Here is a 24,593-nt window from a genome sequence, read left to right as displayed (position 1 = left end):
TACAAATGAAAAAGATAAATAACCGAAAAAGGGACTGGGAGCAAACAAACTATAAAAGTACAATATACAGTTGATAATTGTTTTATCGCAACGTACTCGCGAGCCTGCTTCTAAAATGTCCAATGTAGTTTTAATATAGTTAAGCTCGAAAAATTGCTAGTAGTAATACCAGTAATCAAGCCTGAAAAATTAATTAATTTTTATTTTGAACTGGCTGTTCATACGCTATCTCTCACAGTGCTTTGTATTTTTATTATAACAATATATTTAGGAAATAATTAAAAGATATAAACAACATAATTGTATCCACAATGCTACTAAGACCCCATATCAAGCCTGAAAAAACTAATAAAGTTTAATTTTAAACTCGTAGTTTTAAGGCGTGTACCCCCCACTATGACATATTTTTAGTGTTACAATGCATGCGCATTTGCTAAATAATAAAAAGAAAAACAATAAACAATTGTTTGGCAAACATATACCATGTTGTTTTTGGGCTTCATTTCATCTATCAGAAACGAGTTATAGTAAATAATAAAGATGGTAAAGCAAACTATAAGGCAGGCAGACTGTGTGATTTTCTTAGTTTGTTGAATTGGTAACAAATTACTGCAAATTCAAATTGTGTTATACTAACGATTAACTCGCATAGGCCACTGTGATGTTTAGGTTATCTCCAGCAAAAAGCGTATTACGCATTTAATTACACAAAACGAGACCCATTCGGTTTTTAATAAAGCTTGTTTACATTTTGTTATATCTGAAGTTTGAACCTTTTTGGGCGCAAAAACTGAAAAAGAAGCAAACACCACTAACTGAATTCGGAAACTGATGTATCAAAGCTACTTTAACGGTTGTTTGACCGCACTTTTTCTACCTCTTTATCATTTCTATCAGCAATTTTCGTCTGTTGCCTTGTAAACGTTGTTTTATTGCCGAAAAATGACGGTTTTAACATTACAAAAGAAACAAATATCTCCGGCCCTAGTGATGAAAAAAGAAATGCATTAAACACGATGTACAGCTCAAGTCATTACAGTGCGAGAAGCTCTTACCAAGAGAAGGACAACGGCGATAAGCGGTTAATTGATCCCTGTTATATTTAACAGCCCGGAACGTTTACCAAAGAGGTGGGTGTTAATTGTAAGAATTGTTTCTTACCAAACAACTACTAAAACTTTAATTTGCCTTAAAGGGACTGTGTCGCGGATTTTAGCCAAATTTAGGCATGGGAAATGACCGTCAAATTCGCTGAAATAACTTCTTAAAACAGTGAAGGAACATTTCAATGACGCAGCAAATACAAAAGAAGGTACGGATGGCCAAAAGTGATGAAGAACAGTTTTCAAAGTTAATTTCGTTTGCTTATAACTGTAAACTATAACGCCCGGGAGAGACATTTGGTTGAAATGAAGCTATGGTTTTGTCATATACAGATCCACAGAGTAAGGTAATTTCTTTGCAAACATTAAGTTTCATGGCGATTAATTGGGAAAACTTAATAAAATAAACTTAACTCAGCCGTGACACAGTCCCTTTAAGTCGGACTTTCCGTAAGCTTAATTTGTTCAAATTTCAAAAACTGCAAAACTGAAATTCAATCTAACACCACTTCGAGTTGTCGCTTCAGTATATGCTTCGTGCCACTAAACTCATCAATACTATCTAATACGGGAGAGAGCGTCGCAATGTAGCGTTAAACACTTCAGCAGCGTTGTGTGTAAAGTTAAACACTTTAAAAGCATTGCATGTAGCGGAAAAACTCTTCAATGCATCATGCCCGGTATATCAGATCAGGTCGGTTATAACGAATACCTCTTTTTCCACGCCAAAATTGTTTATCTCTTAACAAGCATACGTTGTATCAATCATTAACATTTTAAGAAGGTCTTGCGCTAGCTAAGGTTATCGATCTCTGCCGTCCAAAAAAAATTACGAAAAAGAACGCCGGTAAAAGAAATGTTTGAGAATAGTTCTAAAAAAGACCCTCGTACAAAAAGTAATAGCACACTTACCGAAGAAAGTTAGTTACATAGAAAACAAATGGTATTCCTGAGTTTTTCGGTCCACGCTTAAAATCCTGAATGTGGTCGAAATTTAACAGGTTTTGCTTACCAACAAATTAACAAATGCAGAATAGGCGCCCAAAGTTTACGTTACACTCACCTTCGCGAAATGCGCGTAGAATACCAAAGATGGAGATATTGAGGACATTCGCGCTAATTGCTTACTGCGCACTTAGTAATTCGTTTGCTTCGTAATTTGTGAACTTCGCTCGCCGGTCCTGCAAGCTTGCGTGAATTTATAACAACAAGACGCTCCACTTATAACCTCAGAGGCAACACAATTGTGGACCTTCCGAAAGTAAATTCAACAAAATATGGCCTTAAATCGTGGAGATATACTGCATCGAAACTGCGGAACTCTATACCAGACGACACAAGAAAAATAAAAACTTACACGATTTTTAAAACGAACCTAAGAACATTAAATCTTACGGGACTTTGTCCCGAGTAGTTTGTCAATTTTTATTATTGCTATTTTACTGTTTTTAATAATATTTTAATTTTTTTTTTAATTTGTAAATTTTAAATTTTTATATTTTTAATCTTAGTTAGACAATATTGTAATTTGTAGTGATTCTTAATTATAGCTTAATCTATTTTTATACACTTCCAAGAAGTTTTTATTTCGTGGCGCATCTGAAAACTAGCTTTTTAGCTAAGCGTGCAGACCACGTTAAATAAAGATTGTGATTGTAATTTGTGATAGAGGGCTTTCTGTCCCAATTCTAAGCAAATTGCAAAATAAGTGAACAAGAAACCAATGTAGAAAGTTCAAAAAGGTTCCAATTTTCCTGTCCATGAGGTATCGAATCCTCACGATTCTGCCGTGCGTGTTGCAGCTGTTAGGCGGGGTGAAAATGTGATTCCTTAAAATGATTAGGTTTACTTTAACGAACGTCAGTAGTTGAATAACTTTAAATAATAGATCCAATTAACCAATGTTGGGCAGAGAAAATTATATTTCAGGGAATTCAGGCGAAAAACGGCGAGCGGAAAGTAGGGGCTGCTTTCCAACCAACCGAACGCCTGGAACAGGCTAAACTGACAGACATTGCAGTCATATTCAGTAACGAAGCTCGATTTTACAGATTAAAGGTGTTCTTTGGACATTCTATCTCCGAAAGGAATTTGGTAACCTGCCCATTTTTTTTAAATTTCTGACATAGTAACTAATAGTCTCACTGTAGTTAAATTCTTAGAAAAGAGACCATGTTGGAAGATTTTCGCGCGAACGTATGCCTGTAAGAGAATTATTGGAAGAAGAGCAAATTGTAATTAATTTTCAGCAATTTATTCAAGACGTAATGGCGAATTTTAAAAAAATCTGGGTCAAAACTTTATGTACTCGTAACTCACGACGAGCCCTTTTCAAATAGCTTCAGTGCACCAGTTAAGTAACGTTTTTAGCAAATCTACACCATTATAAAAATAAAACTTAAGGTAAAAGCTGCTAAAATTGATGCTAAACGTTTTCGATCTGTTCGATCATCATCAGAGTCTCTGATGATGACTCTGATGATGATCGAACAGATCGAAAACGTTTAGCATCAATTTTAACAGCTTTTACCTTAAGTTTTATTTTTAACCTTTTATCGGCGAAATGTATATATGTCTACACCATTATATTTGGGTGGTTTTTATTTTGTGGTCACGTCTTAGCTTTTGACCTTCTAAATTCATATTCTCATGCTATTTTTTTTTTCAGCTAGTTCATTTCATCTGTGTGGTGGAAAATTCAAGAGATTGAATACAGGATGTGGTTTCTGTGTGCCACTTTTCTTCTCAACGTGCTGCTGATGTACCAGCCTGTTGCTAGCCAGATCTGTGAGACAGCAAATTGGTGGGGAAGCTTTGACAAGAAAGGGTGGTCTGTGTGTGCCAAAACCAATACGTACCTCAAGGGATTGTTTAGAAGCGATCCATCAGGAACTAATGGTCTTTGGCTAATAGAAGAAGGAAAGTGCTGCTTCGCAAGTGAACCCAGTTATGCCAATAAACCTGCAACTTGTAAAAATCAAAATTGGTGGGGTGTTTTGGATGGGTAAGTTGATAGAGAACTGTATTTTGTTGTGCTAACCTTTTTAATTAAAGGGGCTATGCCACGCAATTTTAGGCAATTTCGGCACTGACCAACTGGTCATAAAATTAACTGAAATATTACAATAACGGCCTAAAACTGTAGAAGAACTTAAAAGAAACACAGAAAGGCCAAAAATGGGCATGGATGGACAAAATTAGAAACGATTTAAACGGATTGCGTTAGGGTAAACTTGAAAAACGTCGGCCCGACTTTTTTCAAGTTTATCTCAATTTGTATGAAGGTGTCATTTACAATGCTCGAAAATCATCCTTGATTGTTGTGTGGCATGATTTTGCCAACACAAGACTTTTGCTCTGCAAATTTGAAGTTTAGAGCTCTTTATTAACAAAAATAAATAGAATTACCTAAAATACAGTGACCTAGCCCCTTTAAAGAAAGTCAGTTGTGCAAGAGAAAAGCCAAATATTATATAAGGTCGTTCCCCCGCGCGCATTAAAACAATGGCGGCTTTTTCTTTTCGGCTGGACCTCGCCAGAGAGGTAAAACGCCATTTTTTCTGCTGTTTTGATTTGAGTACATGTAGTAACTTTCTTTCTGTGGAATAAATATATATATGGACCAATTCTCAATGTAGAATAAAAACTAATCGTCGGAAACGTGAATTTAGCAGGCAGTCATGACTAAAATCATGGTGATTTTAAAAAGATTTATTGAGTATAAACAAGATGCTCTTGCTCCTGCCTAAACAAGCATAGACATCCCCCGTTTATATTTCAAAATTTTAGTTCCCATAACATAAGCAATTAATAGGCATAACGGAAACCTCAGTGCAGGTTTTATTTTATTGGAATGACCTTAAGAGCATACTTAGAACATTTCCAAGACTGGATTGACTACCAGTAGATTCATAATCTCAGCGAATAAATGATCGAGGTAGAATGTACATTTGTCACCAACGTGGGACAAAGAAAAAACTCAAACCCATGTCCTCCCAGATGCAGCTTGGGCGCTCTAACCACTGAGTTACGGGAGACTCTTGGTGAGCTTGGCCATTTAACTTTGTATACCACTCGAAAGCGTTGCATAACTAGTATATACCATGAGAAAATGGCTAATATGGATTGAAATGTTACTCTTTAATCTACTGGGTTGTTACAAACTACGCATGTGCATAACATAACTCGTTATCGAGCCGTCAGTCAACGAATTACTGATATATTGTCACTTGAGTTAATTACCTGTGTAGATTTTTATATCGTTTGACTGAAGTTCCTTTTATTGACAGAAAAAATGTATGGGCATTGTGTCCTAACGGTTATTTCATGGAAGGCATGTATCGTACTGATGATTCAAATCTGTATAACATTGAAGAAGCAAAGTGTTGCCGTCCACAGAATCACCCAGATAGTTATGACCACTGTTACGATGAAAATGTTGGCATTTCGTTCGACAAAAAGGGTTGGAGCGAATGCAAACAGGCAGGCTATTACATGACTGGCTTCTACAAAAGCAGCTGCGAACACATTTACTGCATTGAAACATTCAGATGCTGCAGGATGAAAAAAGGTAATAAGGATTTTCCACACGCATCGGCAGTTAGTTTAAAAATGACAAAACGAAGGAAACAGTTCACAGTAAAACTTTGCCATCTTTGTTTACCCTCGGACGTACAAGCAAACTCAAACCCCTACCATCGTACAAGGGGGGGGGGGGGGGTGTTGGATGGAACCCCACCACAGGGTTCTAGTTCTATTAAGGCACAGCAAAATTATTTACACTGAGTAGAAAGCCCTTAACTTACTCTACAAGATGCATAATGCTGTGACGTCATATGACGACACGTGACGTCATTTGAGGCACCATCTTGGATTTCACCAATGTCTAAGATAGTCAGAAAATAACAAATTTTGATGTTAAATCACGCCAGAATGCTTATGGAATGTAAAAATAATAAAAACTTTCAATTCTGTTTGAAAAAACTGGAAAAAATAAAGAAAAATATTAAAATTTACGATTTTTGGCCAGATCTTCCTGTAATTGTGACGTTGCCATGGAAACGTCAAATATCATGGAGACATGGGTGACATATCAAAATTTTTGCAAGGATGAATGAACAGCTACTGGAAGTTTTTAGCATTGTAGAGTAAATACTCTTTTCAAAATTTTGAAAAAACCTTATGGGTGGCAAGATTTTTCGAGTTTGTCGATTGTAAGCCATCTTTATCTTCCTCAGTCGAAACCATCCTTGACTATTTTCGTATTTTTTGTTACTCCACTGTTGTTTTTCTGTGTTAGAAAACTATTATTTTGAAGTTCCCTTCACTTTGAAAATAATCAGAAAATTGACTAAAATATCGTGACGCTGCTCCTTTAAGTGACATTTGAAATCAAAATTCTGCAGGAATGATCACTAAAACACTTTAATTTCTTTTAGCTGCTGTCAATGGCGGATGGAGTAACTTTGGAGGCTGGAGCCAGTGCAGCGCTGCTTGTGGACCTGGACAGCAACAACGCTCGCGTACCTGTACCAATCCCCCTCCGTCTAATGGTGGAGCTCAATGTTCTGGATCCAACAAAGAGACAAAGGAATGTAGCAATGGTCCATGCGCTGGTGAGAAACTGGACCTATTAGAGTTGTTCAACGAGCAGTTTACTCGATCGAAAGTTTGGTGATCAGATTAGCTCCACAGTTATGATATTTGATTTGCTTCAGGACCAAAAAACTATCCTGCTTATAAAGCACACACATTATTAGGGTGAAAGAAAGTGGGTCACAGTTACCACGTTATTAAAATGAGTTCCTTCTTTTAATGCCCAAGCGTAACTAAGATCAAATTCTTCTTTAAAATCTGAATACATCGTCAAGCAGACAAAAAAAAGCAAATTTATAACACCGAAGGTGTTACAAATGTATGTTTTCTGGAAGGAAATATCAGTGATTTTTTGTTGTAGTTAACGGAGGCTGGAGCAACTTTGGAAACTGGGGACAATGCAGCACTGCTTGTGGACCTGGACAGCAAGAACGCTCGCGTACCTGCACCAATCCCCCTCCGTCACATGGTGGAGCACAATGTTCTGGATCCAACAAAGAGACAAGGGAATGTAATAATGGCCCATGTGCTGGTGAGAAACTGGACCTTTTAGAATTGTTTAACGAGGAGTTTACTCGATCGAAAGTTTGCAGAACACATTAGCTCCACAGTTATGACATTTGGTTTGCTTTATGACCAAAAAACTATCCTGCTTATAAAACACACACATTATTAGGGTGAGTGAAAGTGGGTGACAGTTACTACGTTACTGAAACAACTTCCTTCTTTTAGTACATAAGCGTAACCAAGATCAAATTCTTCTTTACAATATGATTAAATCGTCAAGCAGACAAAATACCCCAAGTTTTTAACACCGAAGGTGTTACAAATTGCAGTAACTCGAACTGTGAAGGGAAACGAAAAACAGCTCGATTTTCGAGTTAGCGAGTGTTCGAGTTATCGGGGTCGATTGCATATTTATTTGGCCAAGTTAATAATTGAAATTTTGTTCGAGTTAGTGGGGTTTTTGAGTTATCCGAGTTCAGGTTAACCGAGTAAAAATGACTGAAATCAAAGAGGTCTATGACCTACTCGTGAATGCGTTAGATATATTTGAATCGTTCCTTTGAACAGTATAGTATCGATGGAAAATATTCATTATAGGGATTAATAATAATAATCAACTTTATTTAAAGAGGGTGAACATATAACAGAACGCTTAGGTATAAGAATTACTTTTTCATACTATTTAATTGCTTAGCAAACCGATGGCGCAGTGGTACAGCTCTGCGTTCTTAAGCGGGTGACCCGTGATCGATTCTCGTACCCTGGCTAAAATTCTTTTTTCCTCCTTATTTTTTTCCACGGATATTATATACATATCTGTCTTGTATAAAGTTTCGATACTCTTTTACTGATTATCCTTTAATAAATCGTGCCGTGCTCAAACCTTCCAGTCTTTTAATAACACATACATAAAGTCACTGGTCATCGTTTCCGATTGTTCGCGATTATTATATGCGAAAAGGCAATATTTCATCGTTTGGGAAACGATTGTTTCTCATTTACAGGGGTGAAGTATTTTCTACACTTATTTCTTTGAAATGATACCTTTGCAAAGCTGTATTTTTAATCACATCCGAGGGAAACGAAATTTAGAAAGCTAAGCGCCTGTGAGCATACCTAATTTGCATAATGTTAACAACGATGGATGGAAGGATGGACGGACGGAAGGATGGACGGATGGCTCAACTTCCCCCACTATACTCGTTCATTATGCATTCACGAGTAAAAATGGGGTCAACTCCAAGGGAAATGGAAGTTAGTTTGAGTTAGCGGGATGTTCGAGTCATCCGAGTTCGAGCTACCAGGGTACGTTCTACTAAACTACCCGGAGATTTCCTTAATTTATGTATCCCAAGCGTTTTGTTATGAAAGGAAGGTAATGTGAAAAGCGATGCCTTTTTACACCTCTCAGTTACAACTGGCTCAACACATCTAGCCATGTTGGTTCTGGAGATTTGCCTGCGCTAATCGAAGCAATATCACCTGTCAAGTGAACATTAAATCAATCCCGTGATTTATCGAAACCCAGTTGACTTGTCGATAATTCATTGCACTAAAGATCTATTGTTCCCACCGAGCGTTAAAATGCAATGCCATTTTGCATTTACCATTTGTTGCTTGATTTGTTGTAGTGGACGGAGGCTGGAGTGACTTTGGAGACTGGGGCGAGTGCAGTGTAGAGTGTGGAGGCGGCATCAAGGAGCGTACCAGGACTTGTACCAATCCCCCTCCGGCACATGGTGGCAAGGATTGTGTTGGAGACAACAAGGAGGAGCAAGAGTGCAACTCTCAGCCTTGCGAAGTGGCAAAAGGTTGGTAAAGCTATAGACGTTAGATTATGATTATTACACAAATTAAACGTCAAGATTCTACAACCCGATAGGCTGAGTAAGGGATACCCTGTGAAATAGTGATTGCCTTGTTTTCGTATTCAGGGAAGAGCTCTGCAAACGTGCGCGAGCTCCGTAAGCATACAACGCGTGCGAAACGTCGCACGTAATCATATTTTACGTTTCGCAATGGGGTACTTGAATTTCGATTCTTTTTCACGAAAACTTCTCACCGAAAATAGAAAATTGAAAAAGTGCACCTTCAATGAAGTTTTACAAAGTTGTAAACCACAAAAACACAAAAAAAGACGAGATAACAGATTGCAGGCGAATTATTGGAGAAAGTTTAGAATTTTGATGTATACCATGCGAAGAACACTAAATAGTGCAGCGAAGCCATTTTACGGATATTAATATTATCAGCTGACTCGTCCATGGCCGTGGACGGCGGCTGATCGAAGGATCCAGTGGGTGGGAGCAGACGACCTGTGTCCTCTCTCCCAGAGCAGAAAGAAAGGAGAATGTATCTCGCAGGGTAGTGTGGTCTCTGACTAAAGTGATATTTCTGACTCGTCGTCCGTAATGTGAAAGCTAAGACTGTTAAAATGGAGCTTAAATATATTTATGCATCTTTGTTCCTTCATAATTAACTACTACTTATTCGAAGCACCAGTAAGTGTTGCTTTGGCTAAGCTTTGTTTGCTAGGACAAATCAAAACTACCTATTTTGGGATCTTTTGGTCACAAGTGTGGCCGTTTATTAACATAACAATGACTGAAAGATCACATTACAAAAACATAAAAAAATATCAACCCAGCAAAGCTGAGGGGAAAAGCCGCCATACCACTAACAAGAGTAACCGAAACAAGGGAGTGGAGGGAGGGGAAATGCTCCTCGCTCGTTGAATACCTTGAGCGAAAAAAGGATTGAATAAATTTGCCTCGATTCTATGTAACGACATGAAGAATATACCGTATGCTCGGACGAGGGAAGCTAGGAGATGCATACGTCACAAGTCAAGCTGTATAAAATTCTTCATTTCGGGAAATAAATAGCCTATATTTTTCATTTAGTTTTTCATACACCCTTTCAAAAACCTGCTCAAGAAACGTCTTGTTATTGGTGTGATGTATAGTAAAGAAAGTGACAAGTTAATTGATTGATTGACGTATCTATACCATTTAAGTTGATGGAGGATTTTCTGCGTGGTCGGAGTTCTCGGCGTGCAGCAAGTCTTGTGGTAGAGGAAAGAAAAGGCGCACTCGTGAATGCACCAACCCACCCCCCTCGGGAGGCGGAAATAACTGCAAGGGAAAATTCTCCGAAACCAAGAAATGTAAAGTGAGATCATGCAAAGGTATGGAGAATTAACAATTTTGATATTATTTGCCCTATAAAATAGATATATATGTATTAAACATAGAAAGACAGCCTTCTTAGCTTAGTTTACTGATAACTACACTGGTATTGAATAAAATGGAAATCCCTGCGCAGGGATTATAGAAGGTCTGAATGGGGTTTAGTGTCTAGTGTTATTTACCCATAATTAGTGTTTGCTGTTAAATTAGCCAATGTTTTAATGTTTACCGTTTCCAGAGAAAAAAAAAACTGTTTAGCCGGTTTGGAGGGTCTTTAGCATTGTAAATTCTTATCTGCTCTTCGAAAATCAGTAATAAAATCACTCATGAACTTTGGGCCTGTGTCTTCTCCTCGGAAATCTTCGATAGTCTTCGAAACTCTTCGGCAGTCTTCGGAAATCCTTGGTAGTCTTCGAAAATCTTCCGAAATGATCGGAAATCGTCGGAAAATGGCCGAACATTTCTTGATATACTAAAAATTAATGTTGGCCTATATTGGAGCCATTTTTGTTCCTTTCTCGATAAAATGTACTGTTACAGTGTTATTTTTACTGTTAGTGTTTAAATGCCTACAATTTAATTGTGTCATGTTTTAGATCCAGAGTCAATAAATTAAGTGTTTAGTGTTATCGACGTACCCCCATTCAAACCCTAATTATATGATAAAAAGTAAAAAAAAATCTAGGGGAATAAAACTGAATCAATTAAAAGATTGCAAAGGGCAATTTCGATATAGTAAATATATAACTAAAACAGAAAAAATTACAACAAAATTTATGAGTTAACATTAAGTAATTTGTTTTGTTTCAGCCCTCTTAGCCACGGCGATATGTTAAGATTTTAATTCATCGAAACTAACCTATTTTTAACGTAATTTCTGCTGTTTCCTCGAACGTGAACTTACAGGAAAGACCGCTACTTACTTCTCTTGCCCAACGCTAGCTCTTATTTCGTACCCAGACCATCTCGTCTAGTGCCACATCTCAGTATCTTTTTGACAAATGTAATGAATGTTATGATTGTTTCAACAGGACGGTAAGGGAACCAGAGTCCTTGGAAACGGGATAAGCAGGTAAAAAATAAGAAATTGCGACTATTTTTTTGTGTAATCATGATCTTTTTGTGTTTAAGTTACCTACTTTGGCGTCAATAAAATATATTTCTGGTGAGTTTTATTCTATCAACATAACTTTCATGTCAAACCAAATCCTTCATATTAGTTTTGCTATTACGGAACGGTGGGAGCTTAAGTGGCGGAAAAAATGTCTGCGGCTTATATCTTTAAGAAGTCATCCATAACAAACAATTTGTAGTTAAGGGTCTCCCCCCTTAACGGACTGTAAATCCGGTGTTGGTCGCGATTTAGAAATAAACTTTTTATACCAATTTCGCTGCTTTATTTTGCATATTAATTTGTCGTACATTAAACAAAATTACTGGACTCTGATTTGTCAAGGCAAGTACCTATAATCCTAAATTGTAATACGTATGAGTGTCTTTTATGTCGTTTAGTGTTTCTTCGGCAGTTGTGCGAACGCGCGGCTCGGACGTATGAAAAATGTCAGCTTAATTGAGTTACTCATTATTATTTTCTTGCAGATCTACAAAACACAGATCGACCTGGGAACAAATGGGGATCACCTCCCATAACTGTGAGTGAGGGTTGGTTATCACAGTTTGGGAATGGAATAATACAAGGGACTATTTAACGGAAATGTTCGAACTTTAGGCATCGCCATATCTTCTTGTATGGATGTTGAATTTCGACTACGACTTATAGTTATTGTTCGTGTGGGAAAAATAAAGCAAAGTTAAAATGACGAAACTTGTTGTGGCGATTTATTTTTAGGTAATAACTGTTTTTAGTTCATAATGACAATTATATATTTACTTCTTACATCGTCAATATATGCTTTTATTATTAGATCACCAGAGCCCATCTGTAACTGAATTTGGACAAATTTTGAAAGTTGTTGGTTGCAATTTTTATAAGTTGATTAGTCTTTCTAAGGTACGAGAACCCCATTTTTAACAACTGAAAAACGCTTCATTCTTAAAGCTGGATCAAAGTACCTCCTCCATACCTCGAAGCTTAAAAGTTTTAATCCGACTGTACGAATGAAGCGTTTTAAGTTGTCAAAAACTCTGGAACCTTATGAAGAGTTATCAACTTATTAAAAAGTTGCAACTAACAACTTTCAAAATTGGTCCTCTCGTATTACATTGTGTGATTTTGATGGCGTCACTTAGTGACGGACCATTATTTTCTTGGAGGGCTGGTATGAAAAATTTTCCTCTGCAAACCTTTTTTTAGTTTAATTTATGCACCTCTGCAAACATTTGTTTTCGAGATTTAAACTACTTTTTGTAATACATATCGTGTTTACAAACAATTTATTTTGTCTTTCTAAGCCCAGCAAACAATTTTTTCAATATTTTACATACCCCCTCCAAAAAAGAATGATTCGTCCCTTACATAACATCACATTTCCACCGGTAACTTTTACCTTTTCCGTTGTGATGTGAACTGAGTTGTTTCACGTTAGAAAAATCGGACAATAAATGTTTGAAAACAAGTAGAACACGGCAACTTCAAAGTAAAATATTTAAACGGGTCCACGTAAAAAATCAAAGTGGCTATGAGCCTCTGAACTCGGAAAATAAATTATGAAACTAAAAGCAAACTTTTACAAAGATCATTTTTAACTTTCCACACTGCAGTTAAACCCACTCAACACATAACATCCAAAAAATATAGGTTTAGAAAGATAAAAGCCTAATCGGACAAGTTTGTGGCCAAACATGTAACAAGTATAATTTATTGTACTACCACAATACAACGCATAACTGCTTTGTTATAACTTTCGTTTAACTAATTTATCACGCGCAATGCGAGCTAATGCTTGACGTGTTTAAAACAATGGCTGCGGTCACATCTAGACTACTAACTATAGTTAGGACGGCGTTAACTATAGTTAGCTATTTCGGTAATGTGACCGCTTCTCTGTTCACCCTAACTATAGTTAGAAAATTTACGCCTCGCTGATCCAAAACAATACACACCAACTATAGTTATACCCAAGCAAGGTTCATGGGTTAGTCTTAAGTTTACAAACGAAAAGCCAATCAGAATGCCACAATTCTTTTCACACGTGCGAGATGAACATAAGTATGCAAAACAAGGCGTCAAGGGAAGGAAAACAAGAAAAACAACATGCCAAGAAATTACATATCATCAATGTTAGCAAAAATAAAGCTTGAATTCTTCGGTTTCTAGCATCCTAACTTCATTTTATTTTCTTCAACGCCGAAATGCCGTGCAAAAATAGAAAAAATAGAGGAACAACTAGACACAGATCAACAACAAGGGCTGTCATGAACAATTTAAATTCGAAATTATTCAAAAGCTAATCAGAACTAACTATAGTTAACTGCATTGGTGTGACCGCAAAGACGACCGAAAGGCCGAACTATAGTTAGGGCTGACGTCACGTAACTTGAGACTAACTATAGTTAAACTTTAGTTACGTCGTAGATGTGACCGCAGCCAATTTCTACAATGATACAATGATGTTAAAACATTTTCGATTAGCCCTATCAGTCACACTGATTCTGCTACTATAGTTAACTAAACGTAATAACTACGCTGAATTATTATCAAATGTTTACATTGCAAGAAAGCCTGTACGAGTTTTTGAGTTTTCACGAAAGGAAGGAGCTAAGTGAAAGAAATGTTTGAGGCAATGCGATTTTATAGTTTGCTCAGCTAGCATACAAAATGCGCTACTTTGCTTGGTTTATTTAAGAAAAACGAGTCCTGACCACTCTTTGGACGCGGGTCGAGTTATTTTAAAGTTGCTCTCGCTATTGATTTTTCGCAACGCACCCGCGAGGCTGCTCATAGAACGTCCAATGTAATTATTATAGTGTTAAGTTCAAAATATTGCTGGTTGACTATCATTAATTAGTTTTAGACTGATGGTCTTTAGTCTTATCAAGGCTGCCTCTATCTTGTTAGACAATCAAAGGCATTTGCTTAAAATAATAAGATATCATAAGTAAAGCAAAGAACTATTTTTTTAAAATGTTCTTGCCAATCAATCACAGCAAATTGATTCAAATGTATTTACAACTGATTGTGCTTACAATTATATTATAAAAATTTAAAATTAAAATTCTACATGATGAACCTTGCTTCAGAATTCCCTTGTGCCGGCCATAAAAGAGTAGTTTATGTGTTTGAAGAAGAATAAATGCTGTCACATTTCCTAGCAGACATTTCGCCATTCTTGGTTTGAAGCGTTCTAGTTTAATTTAACTGAGTTGTCTCACGCTAAAAGAACCGATACATGCAGAATCTCGATTTCTCGTCCTTCCAGGGGAAAATGAAATTGGCTTGAGAAATAAGGAGTTCGAAAAATCTGGGGGACCGTGTAAAGCAAGTCCAAGGAAAACGACGTTTGGTTCGAGTTATCGTAAGGCTCGAGAAATCCGGTTTCCACGGCAACAGGAAACGAGAACCATGCGACAAATTGTTTTAAAATAAAAACCTTCAAGTAAGATATCCAAAAGGAGCCACAAAAATCCCCAGGAAGACCCCTAATCTTTAGAATTCGCTGTATGCGCCCTCTTCCACGGCGAGTTGTATCATTCTTTTTCAATAGGTATTTATGAAATATCAGTAAACGATGTTCCTCGTTTCAGTTCTTCTATGCTGAACTATTTTTTTACGGAGATTTTCGAAAAATGAGCAGTATTTCAACAGGCCTTCCCATAACAGACAATGAACAGATAATGTGATCGACTTTATTTCCTAAATTGGTATCACATTATATTGCAACTTTAAATTTCAAAATACCAATTTTTATCTGTCTCTGCGATATTTACATTCTCTCGCGCCGCCAAGAAAAAAAGGGTTTAATTAACGAAAACGAGACCCACACAGCTTGTAGTTTTGTTTGTTTACCATTCCGGTAAAAAAAATATTATAAAATATATTATATTTAGATCTGTTGCCACGAAAACGTTTTTCTATCACAGAACTATGACCCATTTATTAAAAACTAACAACTCCCTGTGGTGTAATAATGTATGCAAAGTTCAAATTGTTACAGTGCGGTGCGGTGAGTTCTAAGCGTTTATCTTATCACTGATCTCCGTCTGCTTTTTACCGAAAAAGTGAGTACTGAAATAATTGTTTAATTTCCATTAATCGCATCAATTTTGCAGCGTTTTCACTCTGTCTTAAAGGGACTATGTTACGGATTTTACCAGAATTTTAAACCACCAAAATTTATATTTGTGTCGTAGGAAACCTAAAAATAATTGTCCATTGTTATTAAAAATTGCTATATTAGAGCACTGGAACTGTTAACGAGCAGATTTGGTTGCGGTTGGCTCGGATGGAAACGGATTGCAATTTGAAAAAGTTAGGCAAACGTTTTCAAGTTGTTTCCGTGCGTCTTCGAAATATCGATATTTATAGCTGTAGCTTGATTTCTATCCAAAAAAAGGTTAAATTTTCCTTTAGATGTTCAAAGATAATGTTTATTTAGGGTTAAGTTGTCTACCACTAATTTCAGAACAGTTTAGACTAAAAATCTGCGAAATTCCCCTGACATAGTACTTTCTCGTTGCGGATCTAGAGCATTTTTTTAAGAGAAAAATAAAACGAGGCACAATTCTTACTGCTGTCTGAATTGACTGTTTAACTGTTCAGTTGCAGTATTTGTTTCTGATAACCATTGCGCGTTATTCCATTGTCGACAATTAAAATTAACGCAAAATGGCCAATTTCACAGGCTTTGTTCGTTTATCGGGGTTCTGCACTGAGAAGCTGCTAGAAATTTGATTTATTTCTGGTCAGACATTTTCGAGGTTTTTATTATATAAAGATCCGTCACTACAATTGATACAATAACGTCGACTCAGTTCGTTTTCCCGAATTTGCTAAAATTGTTTCCTTTACGAGGCAAATTGAAAACGCATAACCTTACGCTTTCTGTCAAAAAGTTTAACCCCTTGTGATGAAAAGCGCACAAGACAAAATACGGATCGACATTTGTTCAATGTTAAAAGGCTCCTTCTAGTTTTTACGAATTAAAAGACTGTTCCAGTGAATGCAATCTATTCAACAACTTAACTCAGTTGCGCTACTTCGCTCTGTTTATTTGAGGCAATCGAGCTCCTCGTTTCATCTGCCTGTCCAGCAAAATCCTCTTGGGGATATAAATTTGCTAAATTTCTGGAAACAGATTATATTCACTTAATACATAACATAGCCAAGTTTCAGGAAAATCGTTGGAGCAGATGTCGGGAAATACTAAGGTCATGTAAATTCAACTTAAACATTCTATTGAAAATTTTGACGCCGGGATTTTCTTTTCTATTAAAAAGTGACGCTCGTCGTTGAAACAAGCCACGAACCTAAATGTTCGCGACAGGCCTCCCCAATGCTTGCTAAATCAGAGTGCCTAGCCGATTGTTGATCGTGCAAACTGTTAAAAAGTATTCGCTAGTTCTGTAAACATTATAAAATGCTAGAAAACCTTCTCCAACCTCCAAAGTTGCGTTTTACGGCATTTTGTGAAAATTATTCCGCGGTTTTGCGTAAAACTCCTGCCACCCAAATATAAAGGTACTCCAATATTTTTGCTTCGATTTTTGTTGCTGTGCCGTGGTGAAAAATGATGTTAGGATTGTAAGATACTCCGCGACTAGGTGAGCAGCTGATCTATAGCTTCAAACTCTGAAGGTGTTCTACCAATTTATCATCATAAACATCAAAGTCCAATTTCAGTCGTACAATAAATAAATCCAAGAAGGAAGCAATTCTTTAATTGCTGTAACTTCGGGGTGTTATTAAAGAAATTGCTAAACAATGTTGAAAATCTCCCTAAGGCGATAATACCTTTATTCTGATCATTTTTATGCTTGAAAATGGATTGATATTTGAGCAGGGTTAGCCAATCCCGGAATTTTCTTTAGCAGAAAATGGTGCGATATAAACAATTTGAGAATTTGTTTTCTCTGTGTTTTATTTTACATCGGAGAATTACATCAAATATCTGTCCCTTTCTATTTTACTATAAAGCTTACTGAATTCGTTATTGCACTTCATTTTCGTGATTTAAGAATTTGCGAAAAACAAAATTTTCGCGGATCTTATTTTCTACAAATTCACAAAACTCGAATCAAAAATAACGAAAATAATACCCACGCGAAAAAAAGTTCAAGAATATTCTAATGGGAATTTTACTATGGGGTTGGAAGCCCTTGAATGCCTTGCTGATTATAAACAAACCCATTTGCAAACTATTTAAGAATAAACAGAATTCAAAGAAAATGTCCAAACAGAGATACACAAAGACAAATTTATTAGCTCAACCCTTGGGAAGACCCCTTATCGAGCCTGCAGAAAAACCAATTATGTTTTTGAACTGGCTGTTTATATATCTAATTATAACTTATTTTTTTGTTATCGCAATGTATTTAGGAAATAATTTAAAGATTAATATCAGATAATTGTTTGACAACGATATACCATGTGGTTTTGGAAACAGGTTGTAAGATCTTGTAAAGTAAGCAAACTATAGGCAGACAGAATGTGTAGTTTTCTTAGTTTGTTGAATTGCGTGGTATCAAATTACTGCAAATTCAAATGAAATTATCATAATCAACACAGGTTGCTGCGTTGTTGAGGTTATCTCATGCAAAGAGAAGTGGACATTTAATTACAGAAAGCGAGAACCATGCAGTTTGTAATTTATCTTGTTTACATTTGTTATATCTTAAGTTTGAACCTTTTTGGAAGCAAAAACTGATAAAGAAGCAAACACCATTAACTGAATTTGGAAACTGATGTATCAAAGCTACTTTTGACGGTTGTTCGACCGAATTTTCTACATCTTGATCATTTCTGTCAGCAATTTTCGTCTGTTGCCTTGTAAACGTTGTTTTATCCCCGAAAAATGACGGTATTTACATTACAAAAGAAACGAATACCTCCAGCCGTAGTGACGAAAAAAGAAATGCATTAAACACGATGTAAAGCTCAAGCCATCACAGTGCGAGAAGCGCTTATCAAGGGAAGGACAACGGCGATAAGCGACTCATTGATCCTTGTTATATTTAACAGCTCGGAACGTTTACCAAAGAGGTTAGTGTTTATTGTAAGAATTGTTTCTTACCAACCCACTCCTAAAACTTTAATTTGCCTTAAATCGGACTTTTCGTAAGCTTAATTTGCTCAAATTTCAAACACTGCAAAACTCGAATTCAATCTTACATCACTTCGAGTTGTCGCTTCAGTATAAGATTTTCACGCAAACGTTTTCCTGTAAGAGAATTATTAAAAGAAGAGCAAATTGTAATTAATTTAAAGCAATTTATCCAAGACATAATTGCAGATTTTAACCCATTAACGCCGGGATTTTCTTTAAAAAAAGCACTTTTTTGGACCGTGTTGACATTTTCTGGTCAGATATGAGCTAAATCTGCTCCAACCTACTAAAAACAGCAATTGGAACATGAAGGCATGCCTTTCTTTCCACTAGCGTCACATTTTATGACATTTTTGCTCGGGGATGCGAAAAAGTCAAAGTTTGGAGCATTTAAGTCAGAAAGTGCCCTACCACTTAAGGATTTTCGTTTTTCGAATTTATTTTCGCTTTTCCTTGTTTTTCTTTTCTTTCCTTTTTGCTGCGGTCGTTGGCTTTCCGCTGGGCTTGCTTACAGTTCAAACACCACAAAAGCATCATCCAAACAGGAAATTCTTGTCATTGAGGAGCCAAGGGTGTTTGAGGCAAATTTTCCTCCGAGTGTTTCATTTCCTAATTGACCCATTTTTGACTTGGTCTGGCAAGTTCGTCTTGATGTCAGTGTGGACGGATGATCCGTCTGTTTGCCCGTATTAAATGTTTAAAAATGGTGTAATTGTAGTCAGGTGATGACATAGTTTGTTTGTGGTTTGACGCTGACTTTTTCTTGATGTGGACTGTTTCGCTGACTGTTTCTTGATTTAAAAGAGGTCTACAAATCCTTGGCACGCGCATGAGTATCGCGCCACGTTCTTTCTGAAACTTTACACATTATTTTTGCAGCGGGCGCTCTTAACGTGTTGCTCTTTTAAATCGCGTGTAACAGCTTCAGTATTTTAACTGATGAAGGCTTAAGCACTAGCCGAAACGTCTTCTGAAAGTAACATCAAAAAACAGTCAGCGTCAAACTACAAACAAACTTGTAACAAACGAACTTGTAACTTTGTAACCGAAACCGGTGACAATGGGTTAAAATAGTCTACCCGAATTATTCGATTGGGATTACTTTATGTACTCTTAACTCATGCGAACAGCTCTTTTTTAAACAGCTTCAGCGCACCATTCAAGTAATTATTTGACAAATCTATATAATTATATTTAGGTTTTCATGATTTCTAAATTCTTGCTTTCATGTTAGTTTTCTTTTTTTCAGCTAGTTCATTTTATCTGTGTGGTGGAAAATTCAAGAGATTGAATACAGGATGTGGTTTCTGTGTGCCACTTTTCTTCTTAACGTGCTGCTGATGTACCAGCCTGCTGCTAGCCAGACCTGTGAGACAGCAAACTGGTGGGGAAGCTTTGACAAGAAAGGGTGGTCTGTGTGTGCCAAAACCAATACGTACCTCAGGGGATTCTTTAGAAGCGATCCATCAGGAACTAATGGCCTTTGGCTTCTGGAAGAAGGAAGGTGTTGCTTCGCAAGTGAACCCAGTTATGCCAATAAACCTGCAACCTGCAAAAATGAAAATTGGTGGGGTGTATTGGATGGGTAAGTATATTTCACCCAAGTTGTCCGTGATAATACAACAGCAGGGCTGAAGGCAGGATCTTGCATGGGTGGGTGCGAGCACCAGAGGCGTGAGCGTCTCGGGGGGTTCGGGGATGTTCTCTTCCAGGACATTTTGAAAAATCAAGTTTTTTAAGGCCACTTTTCCTGCATAATGAGAGTTATTTAAACCCTCACTCCCCGATTAGGCGGACCTTTGTGGCCTGTGGGTGGGTGCGGATGCACCCATCGCAAGCCCCTGCCTATTGCCCTGATTACAGTATTAGATTGTGACAATAATTGGAATCTTCTCCTGTACAAAGAGGCATATTTCATCAAACGCCTAGCACCTTCCCTCAACAATGGACTGAAATCCAGCAGAGAACTCTGTCTATTCTCCTGAGTAAACTTTGTTTTCGTCTCGTCACTCACAGTATTTAAGATCTAGCTTGTATGTTAATTTTCTTAGTCTGATGATGGTATAGCTTATAACGAAATATAACAGTTTATTTATCAAGATCTTCATTTGTTGTCTAAATTATTGGGCACAGTGAACGTATTCGGGTTATCCTTCGTCCTTTAAGTAACGCAGTCAGAGAACATTTTTTCCGCGGAAATTTTACTTTTTTTAAAGAACATTTAAAGTTAAAGACGCCAAATTTATAAGATCACTTTTTAGTCTAAATTTTCTGGAGTAACAAGTGAACCCAGCGTAATTTCTCTTGTATTTGTTGCAATATCCTTTGATAACTTTTGATAAGTTCAGCTATATATAAGTTCGATTGCTTTGGGGTTGAAACAGGAATTTCTCAATATTTTGACAATGTGTGTCTCAAGTGTTTTAAAAATGACTCAACATTTCGTAATATTTCTTTTCATTTGTTGCCAAAAAAATTATGAAGAGTACAACTCGAAATTTGTTCAAATCAAATCTGGAGCAATAAATTGTCTTCACGTAACAGCAATGTGGACTTTTTTTTGACCAATTTTCTGCTATATCTTCTTGGTTTCAAAACAAACATGTTTTATCATTTCAGAACACTTGATGTTCACTTTTTGTGTTCACTTTTTTGTCTATCTTAGCATTTTATAAGTCATTTGTTTTATTTTATTGGTTTTAATGATTTGTATTTATGTTTGTAAGACTTACTTAGTTTTTAGAGTTTTTATCTTTTTAGTTTTTCAGTTAGCTACGTAGTCTATTAGTTTTATTTCTTTATTTATTTAGTTAGTTAGTAAGTTAGTTTGTTAGATAGTTAGTCAGTTTACTTAGTTTTTCATATAGCCCGGTAGTTTAAAATTGTAATTTTTACTGGTTTATGAGTTGATTTTTAACGTATTATAAAATGTTGTATGTTTAAATTTGTATTAGTCAGGGCCACAAGTTTGTATGTGATTGTCCACTATTACGTGTTACCCTTCATAAATTAAGACTTTCTTCATCTTTTTCTTGACTAAAGTTCTTTTTATTTGCAGTAAAAATAAATGGGCACTGTGTCCTAACGGTTATTACATGGAAGGCATGTATCGCACTGATGGTTCAAACCTGTATAACATTGAAGAAGCAAAATGTTGCCGTCCACAGAATCACCCAGATAGTTATGAACACTGTTACGATGAAGATGTTGGCACTTCGTTCGACAAAAAGGGTTGGAGCGAATGCAAACAGGCCGGTTATTATATGACTGGCTTCTACAAAAGCGGCTGCGAAAATCTTTACTGCATTGAAAAATTCAGATGCTGCAAGATGAAGAAAGGTAATTAAGATTTTCAATTGGATGCGAAGACAGTTGTAAAACAAAAAAAATCCAAAACAGTTTGACAAACCTTTTCTTTTCAACATTGCTGTGTTTATATAGTTGTTGTTTTACAGCCGTTAAATCTTAAAGCGAGCGTAAAATATGGATATGAAACTTGAAAGTAGCACATTCATTAATGCTGAAGAAGGAATCCACCAGGACTTCGAGTATTAATTGGAGAAAATTATGTTACGAAATTATTTGCATCTTATTGCAAACTTTTGTGTTGCTGTTTCAAATATCTTATCAAAAGAAATCATTTCTAGCAACTGATCGAACATGGAAGTTACACTGAATTTCACTGAATCTCTTAAAAGGCGATTTTACATAAAAGCTTCACGTGAAATTTGCATTTTAGTTTACATGGTTCTTTTAAACTTTGAAATTCAATCTCTCAGGCTATGATAAGAAATTGTTGTTGCAGTTATCACGGATAATGACATACATCTTAAGCTTTTAAACTGGGGTATAAAATAAAGCAATAGTATTTAAATTATTCTGGTACTCAATTTTTGTCCAAGTAACATTGATATTACTGTTTTTCCTGATGGATTCCATTAAAAACATTTTTCACTTGCAGCCGATGGCCTGAGCTGTGACACTGCAAACTGGTGGGGAAGCTTTGACAAGAAAGGTTGGTCTGTGTGTGCCAAAGACACTACATACCTCAAGGGATTGTGGAGAAGTGCTCCGTCAGGAACTAATGGTCTTTGGCTGATAGAAGAAGGAAAGTGCTGCCCAGCAAGTGATTCCAGTTATACCAGTCAACCTGCAACTTGTAAAAATCAGAATTGGTGGAGTGCGTTGGATGGGTAAGTAGATAGAGTAAATAAATAAATAAAAAATAAATAAACTTTATTTAGACACGGTGAGAATTAAAGCTGTAAGCTTGTGGGGCCGTGTATTCCCGATCGAATTGGAATTTGGAAGTGTTGGTATTTGTGGAGGGAGGAAAACCGGAGAACCCGGAGAAAACCCCTCGGAGGAAGGACGAGAATCAACATCAAACTCAATCCACATATGACGCCGTGGAGGCGAGCGCTCTCACCACTGCGCCATCCCTGCTTCCCTAACTACATAACTGTCACAAACTGTATTTCTTCTGCAAAAGCTATTTAAAAAGAAAGTTGTGGAAGAGAAAATCAAAATATTTAGAGCATATTTAGAACATTCTCAAGAATGAAGTGACTACCAGTATGTTTAAGAAGTGATGAAATACGTAAAAATTCCTAATTTCGGCGAATAAATGATAAAGTTAGAATGCGTATTTGTCATCAGCGTGGGACAGAAAGAAATTCGGAGTTCCCGAAGGGAACCAACCAATGGCCTCGCAGATGCAGTTTAGGCGATCTTACCACTGAGCCACGAGAGACTCTTGGTGAGCTTGGCCATTTAACTTGGTTCATATATCGCACGCAACACTCATACTGCAAGTATTAGCAATTGCGAAAGCATCCTATGTATAATAAGTAATGAAAGATAGTAAGAGATCAGTAGTATCTTTAGGAGGCCATAGACTCGATTTTCATTTACTCCAATTTGTTTTTGTCCAACGCTCGTGACAAATGAAAAATTCTGTTTATCAGCCATTACGTTTGCTTAGCTAGAAAATGACATTTTTTTGGACAGTAATGAACCTCAAATTTCGTCAACATCTACCCTTTTCGTTTCTTTGTTGCTTTCCAAAGCCCATATAACTTTATACCATGAGATAATGGCTAGTATGGATTGAAATTTAACTCTTATATACTGTTGGGTTGTTACAAACGATGCATGTGCATAAAATAACTCGTTATCGAGCTTTCAGTTCACGAATTATATATTCTCACTTAGTTAATTACTTGTGTAGGTTTTCTATATTGTTTGACTTAAGTTCCTTTTATTTACAGAAACAACAAATGGGCACTGTGTCCGAACGGTTATTACATGGAAGGCATGTATCGCACTGATGGTTCAAACCTGTATAACATTGAAGAAGCAAAGTGTTGCCGTCCACAGAATCACCCAGATAGTTATGACCACTGTTACGACGAAGATGTTTCCGCTTCGTTCGACAACAAGGGCTGGAGTGAATGCAAACAGGCAGGCTATTACATGACCGGCGTCTACAAAAGCACATGCGAAAGTATTTACTGCATTGAAAAATTCAAATGCTGCAGGATGAAAAAAGGTAATCAGGATTTCCACACGTATCGGCAGTTAGTTTAAAACTGATAAAACGCAGGAAACTGTTCAGACGTCTTTTAAAACTTTGCTATCTTTATAAGTGACATTGGTAATCAATACTCTGCAGGGATGTTCACAAAAACACTTTTCTTTTAGCTGCTGTCAATGGCGGATGGAGCAACTTTGGAGACTGGGGCCAGTGCAGCGCTGCTTGTGGACCTGGACAACAAGAACGCTCGCGTACCTGCACCAATCCCCCTCCGTCTAATGGTGGAGCACAATGTTCTGGATCCAACAAAGAGACAAGGGAATGTAATAATGGCCCATGCGCTGGTGAGAAACTGGACCTTTAAGAATTGTTTAACGAGCAGTTTACCCGATTGAAAGTTTGGAGATTAGCTCCACAGTCATGATATTTGAATTGCTCCATG

General features: G+C 36.8%; 2 protein-coding genes across 2 annotated transcripts in view; both read left to right on the top strand.

The window, feature by feature from the left end:
• The first annotated feature begins 1,021 nt into the window (after positions 1-1,021).
• LOC144636767 (coadhesin-like) lies at positions 1,022-12,218 on the top strand. Its single transcript, XM_078495962.1, has 9 exons — positions 1,022-1,130; positions 3,772-4,107; positions 5,393-5,673; positions 6,542-6,718; positions 7,060-7,230; positions 8,837-9,016; positions 10,222-10,392; positions 11,425-11,465; positions 11,993-12,218. The coding sequence occupies exons 2-8, from the start codon at positions 3,821-3,823 to the stop codon at positions 11,430-11,432; spliced, it is 1,275 nt and encodes a 424-aa protein (XP_078352088.1). The 5' UTR covers positions 1,022-1,130; positions 3,772-3,820; the 3' UTR covers positions 11,433-11,465; positions 11,993-12,218.
• Positions 12,219-18,410: 6,192 nt separating this feature from the next.
• Positions 18,411-24,593, top strand: part of LOC144635655 (uncharacterized) — a 33,891-nt gene continuing 27,708 nt past the window's right edge. The window contains exons 1-6 of the mRNA XM_078494737.1: positions 18,411-18,551; positions 19,865-20,200; positions 21,674-21,954; positions 22,577-22,808; positions 23,886-24,166; positions 24,319-24,495. Coding sequence (XP_078350863.1) covers positions 19,914-20,200; positions 21,674-21,954; positions 22,577-22,808; positions 23,886-24,166; positions 24,319-24,495 — 1,258 coding nt within the window. The 5' untranslated portion in view covers positions 18,411-18,551; positions 19,865-19,913. The remainder of the gene's footprint in view (positions 18,552-19,864; positions 20,201-21,673; positions 21,955-22,576; positions 22,809-23,885; positions 24,167-24,318; positions 24,496-24,593) is intronic.

Source organism: Oculina patagonica, chromosome 13 (assembly GCF_052425735.1).
Source record: "Oculina patagonica isolate OP01 chromosome 13, crgOcupat, whole genome shotgun sequence".
In the NCBI taxonomy this organism is placed as follows: domain Eukaryota; kingdom Metazoa; phylum Cnidaria; class Anthozoa; order Scleractinia; family Oculinidae; genus Oculina; species Oculina patagonica.
This window is presented reverse-complemented; position numbering and strand designations above follow the sequence as displayed.

What these genes read in the sequence shown, in the direction of transcription:
- LOC144636767 (XM_078495962.1), top strand. Translation starts at nt 3,821, where the DNA reads ATGTGGTTTCTGTGTGCCACTTTTCTTCTCAACGTGCTGCTGATGTAC. An exon ending in ATGCTGCAGGATGAAAAAAG is followed by an intron (nt 5,674 to 6,541) that starts GTAATAAGGATT and finishes AATTTCTTTTAG; the next exon opens with CTGCTGTCAATGGCGGATGG. An exon ending in GCCTTGCGAAGTGGCAAAAG is followed by an intron (nt 9,017 to 10,221) that starts GTTGGTAAAGCT and finishes ATACCATTTAAG; the next exon opens with TTGATGGAGGATTTTCTGCG.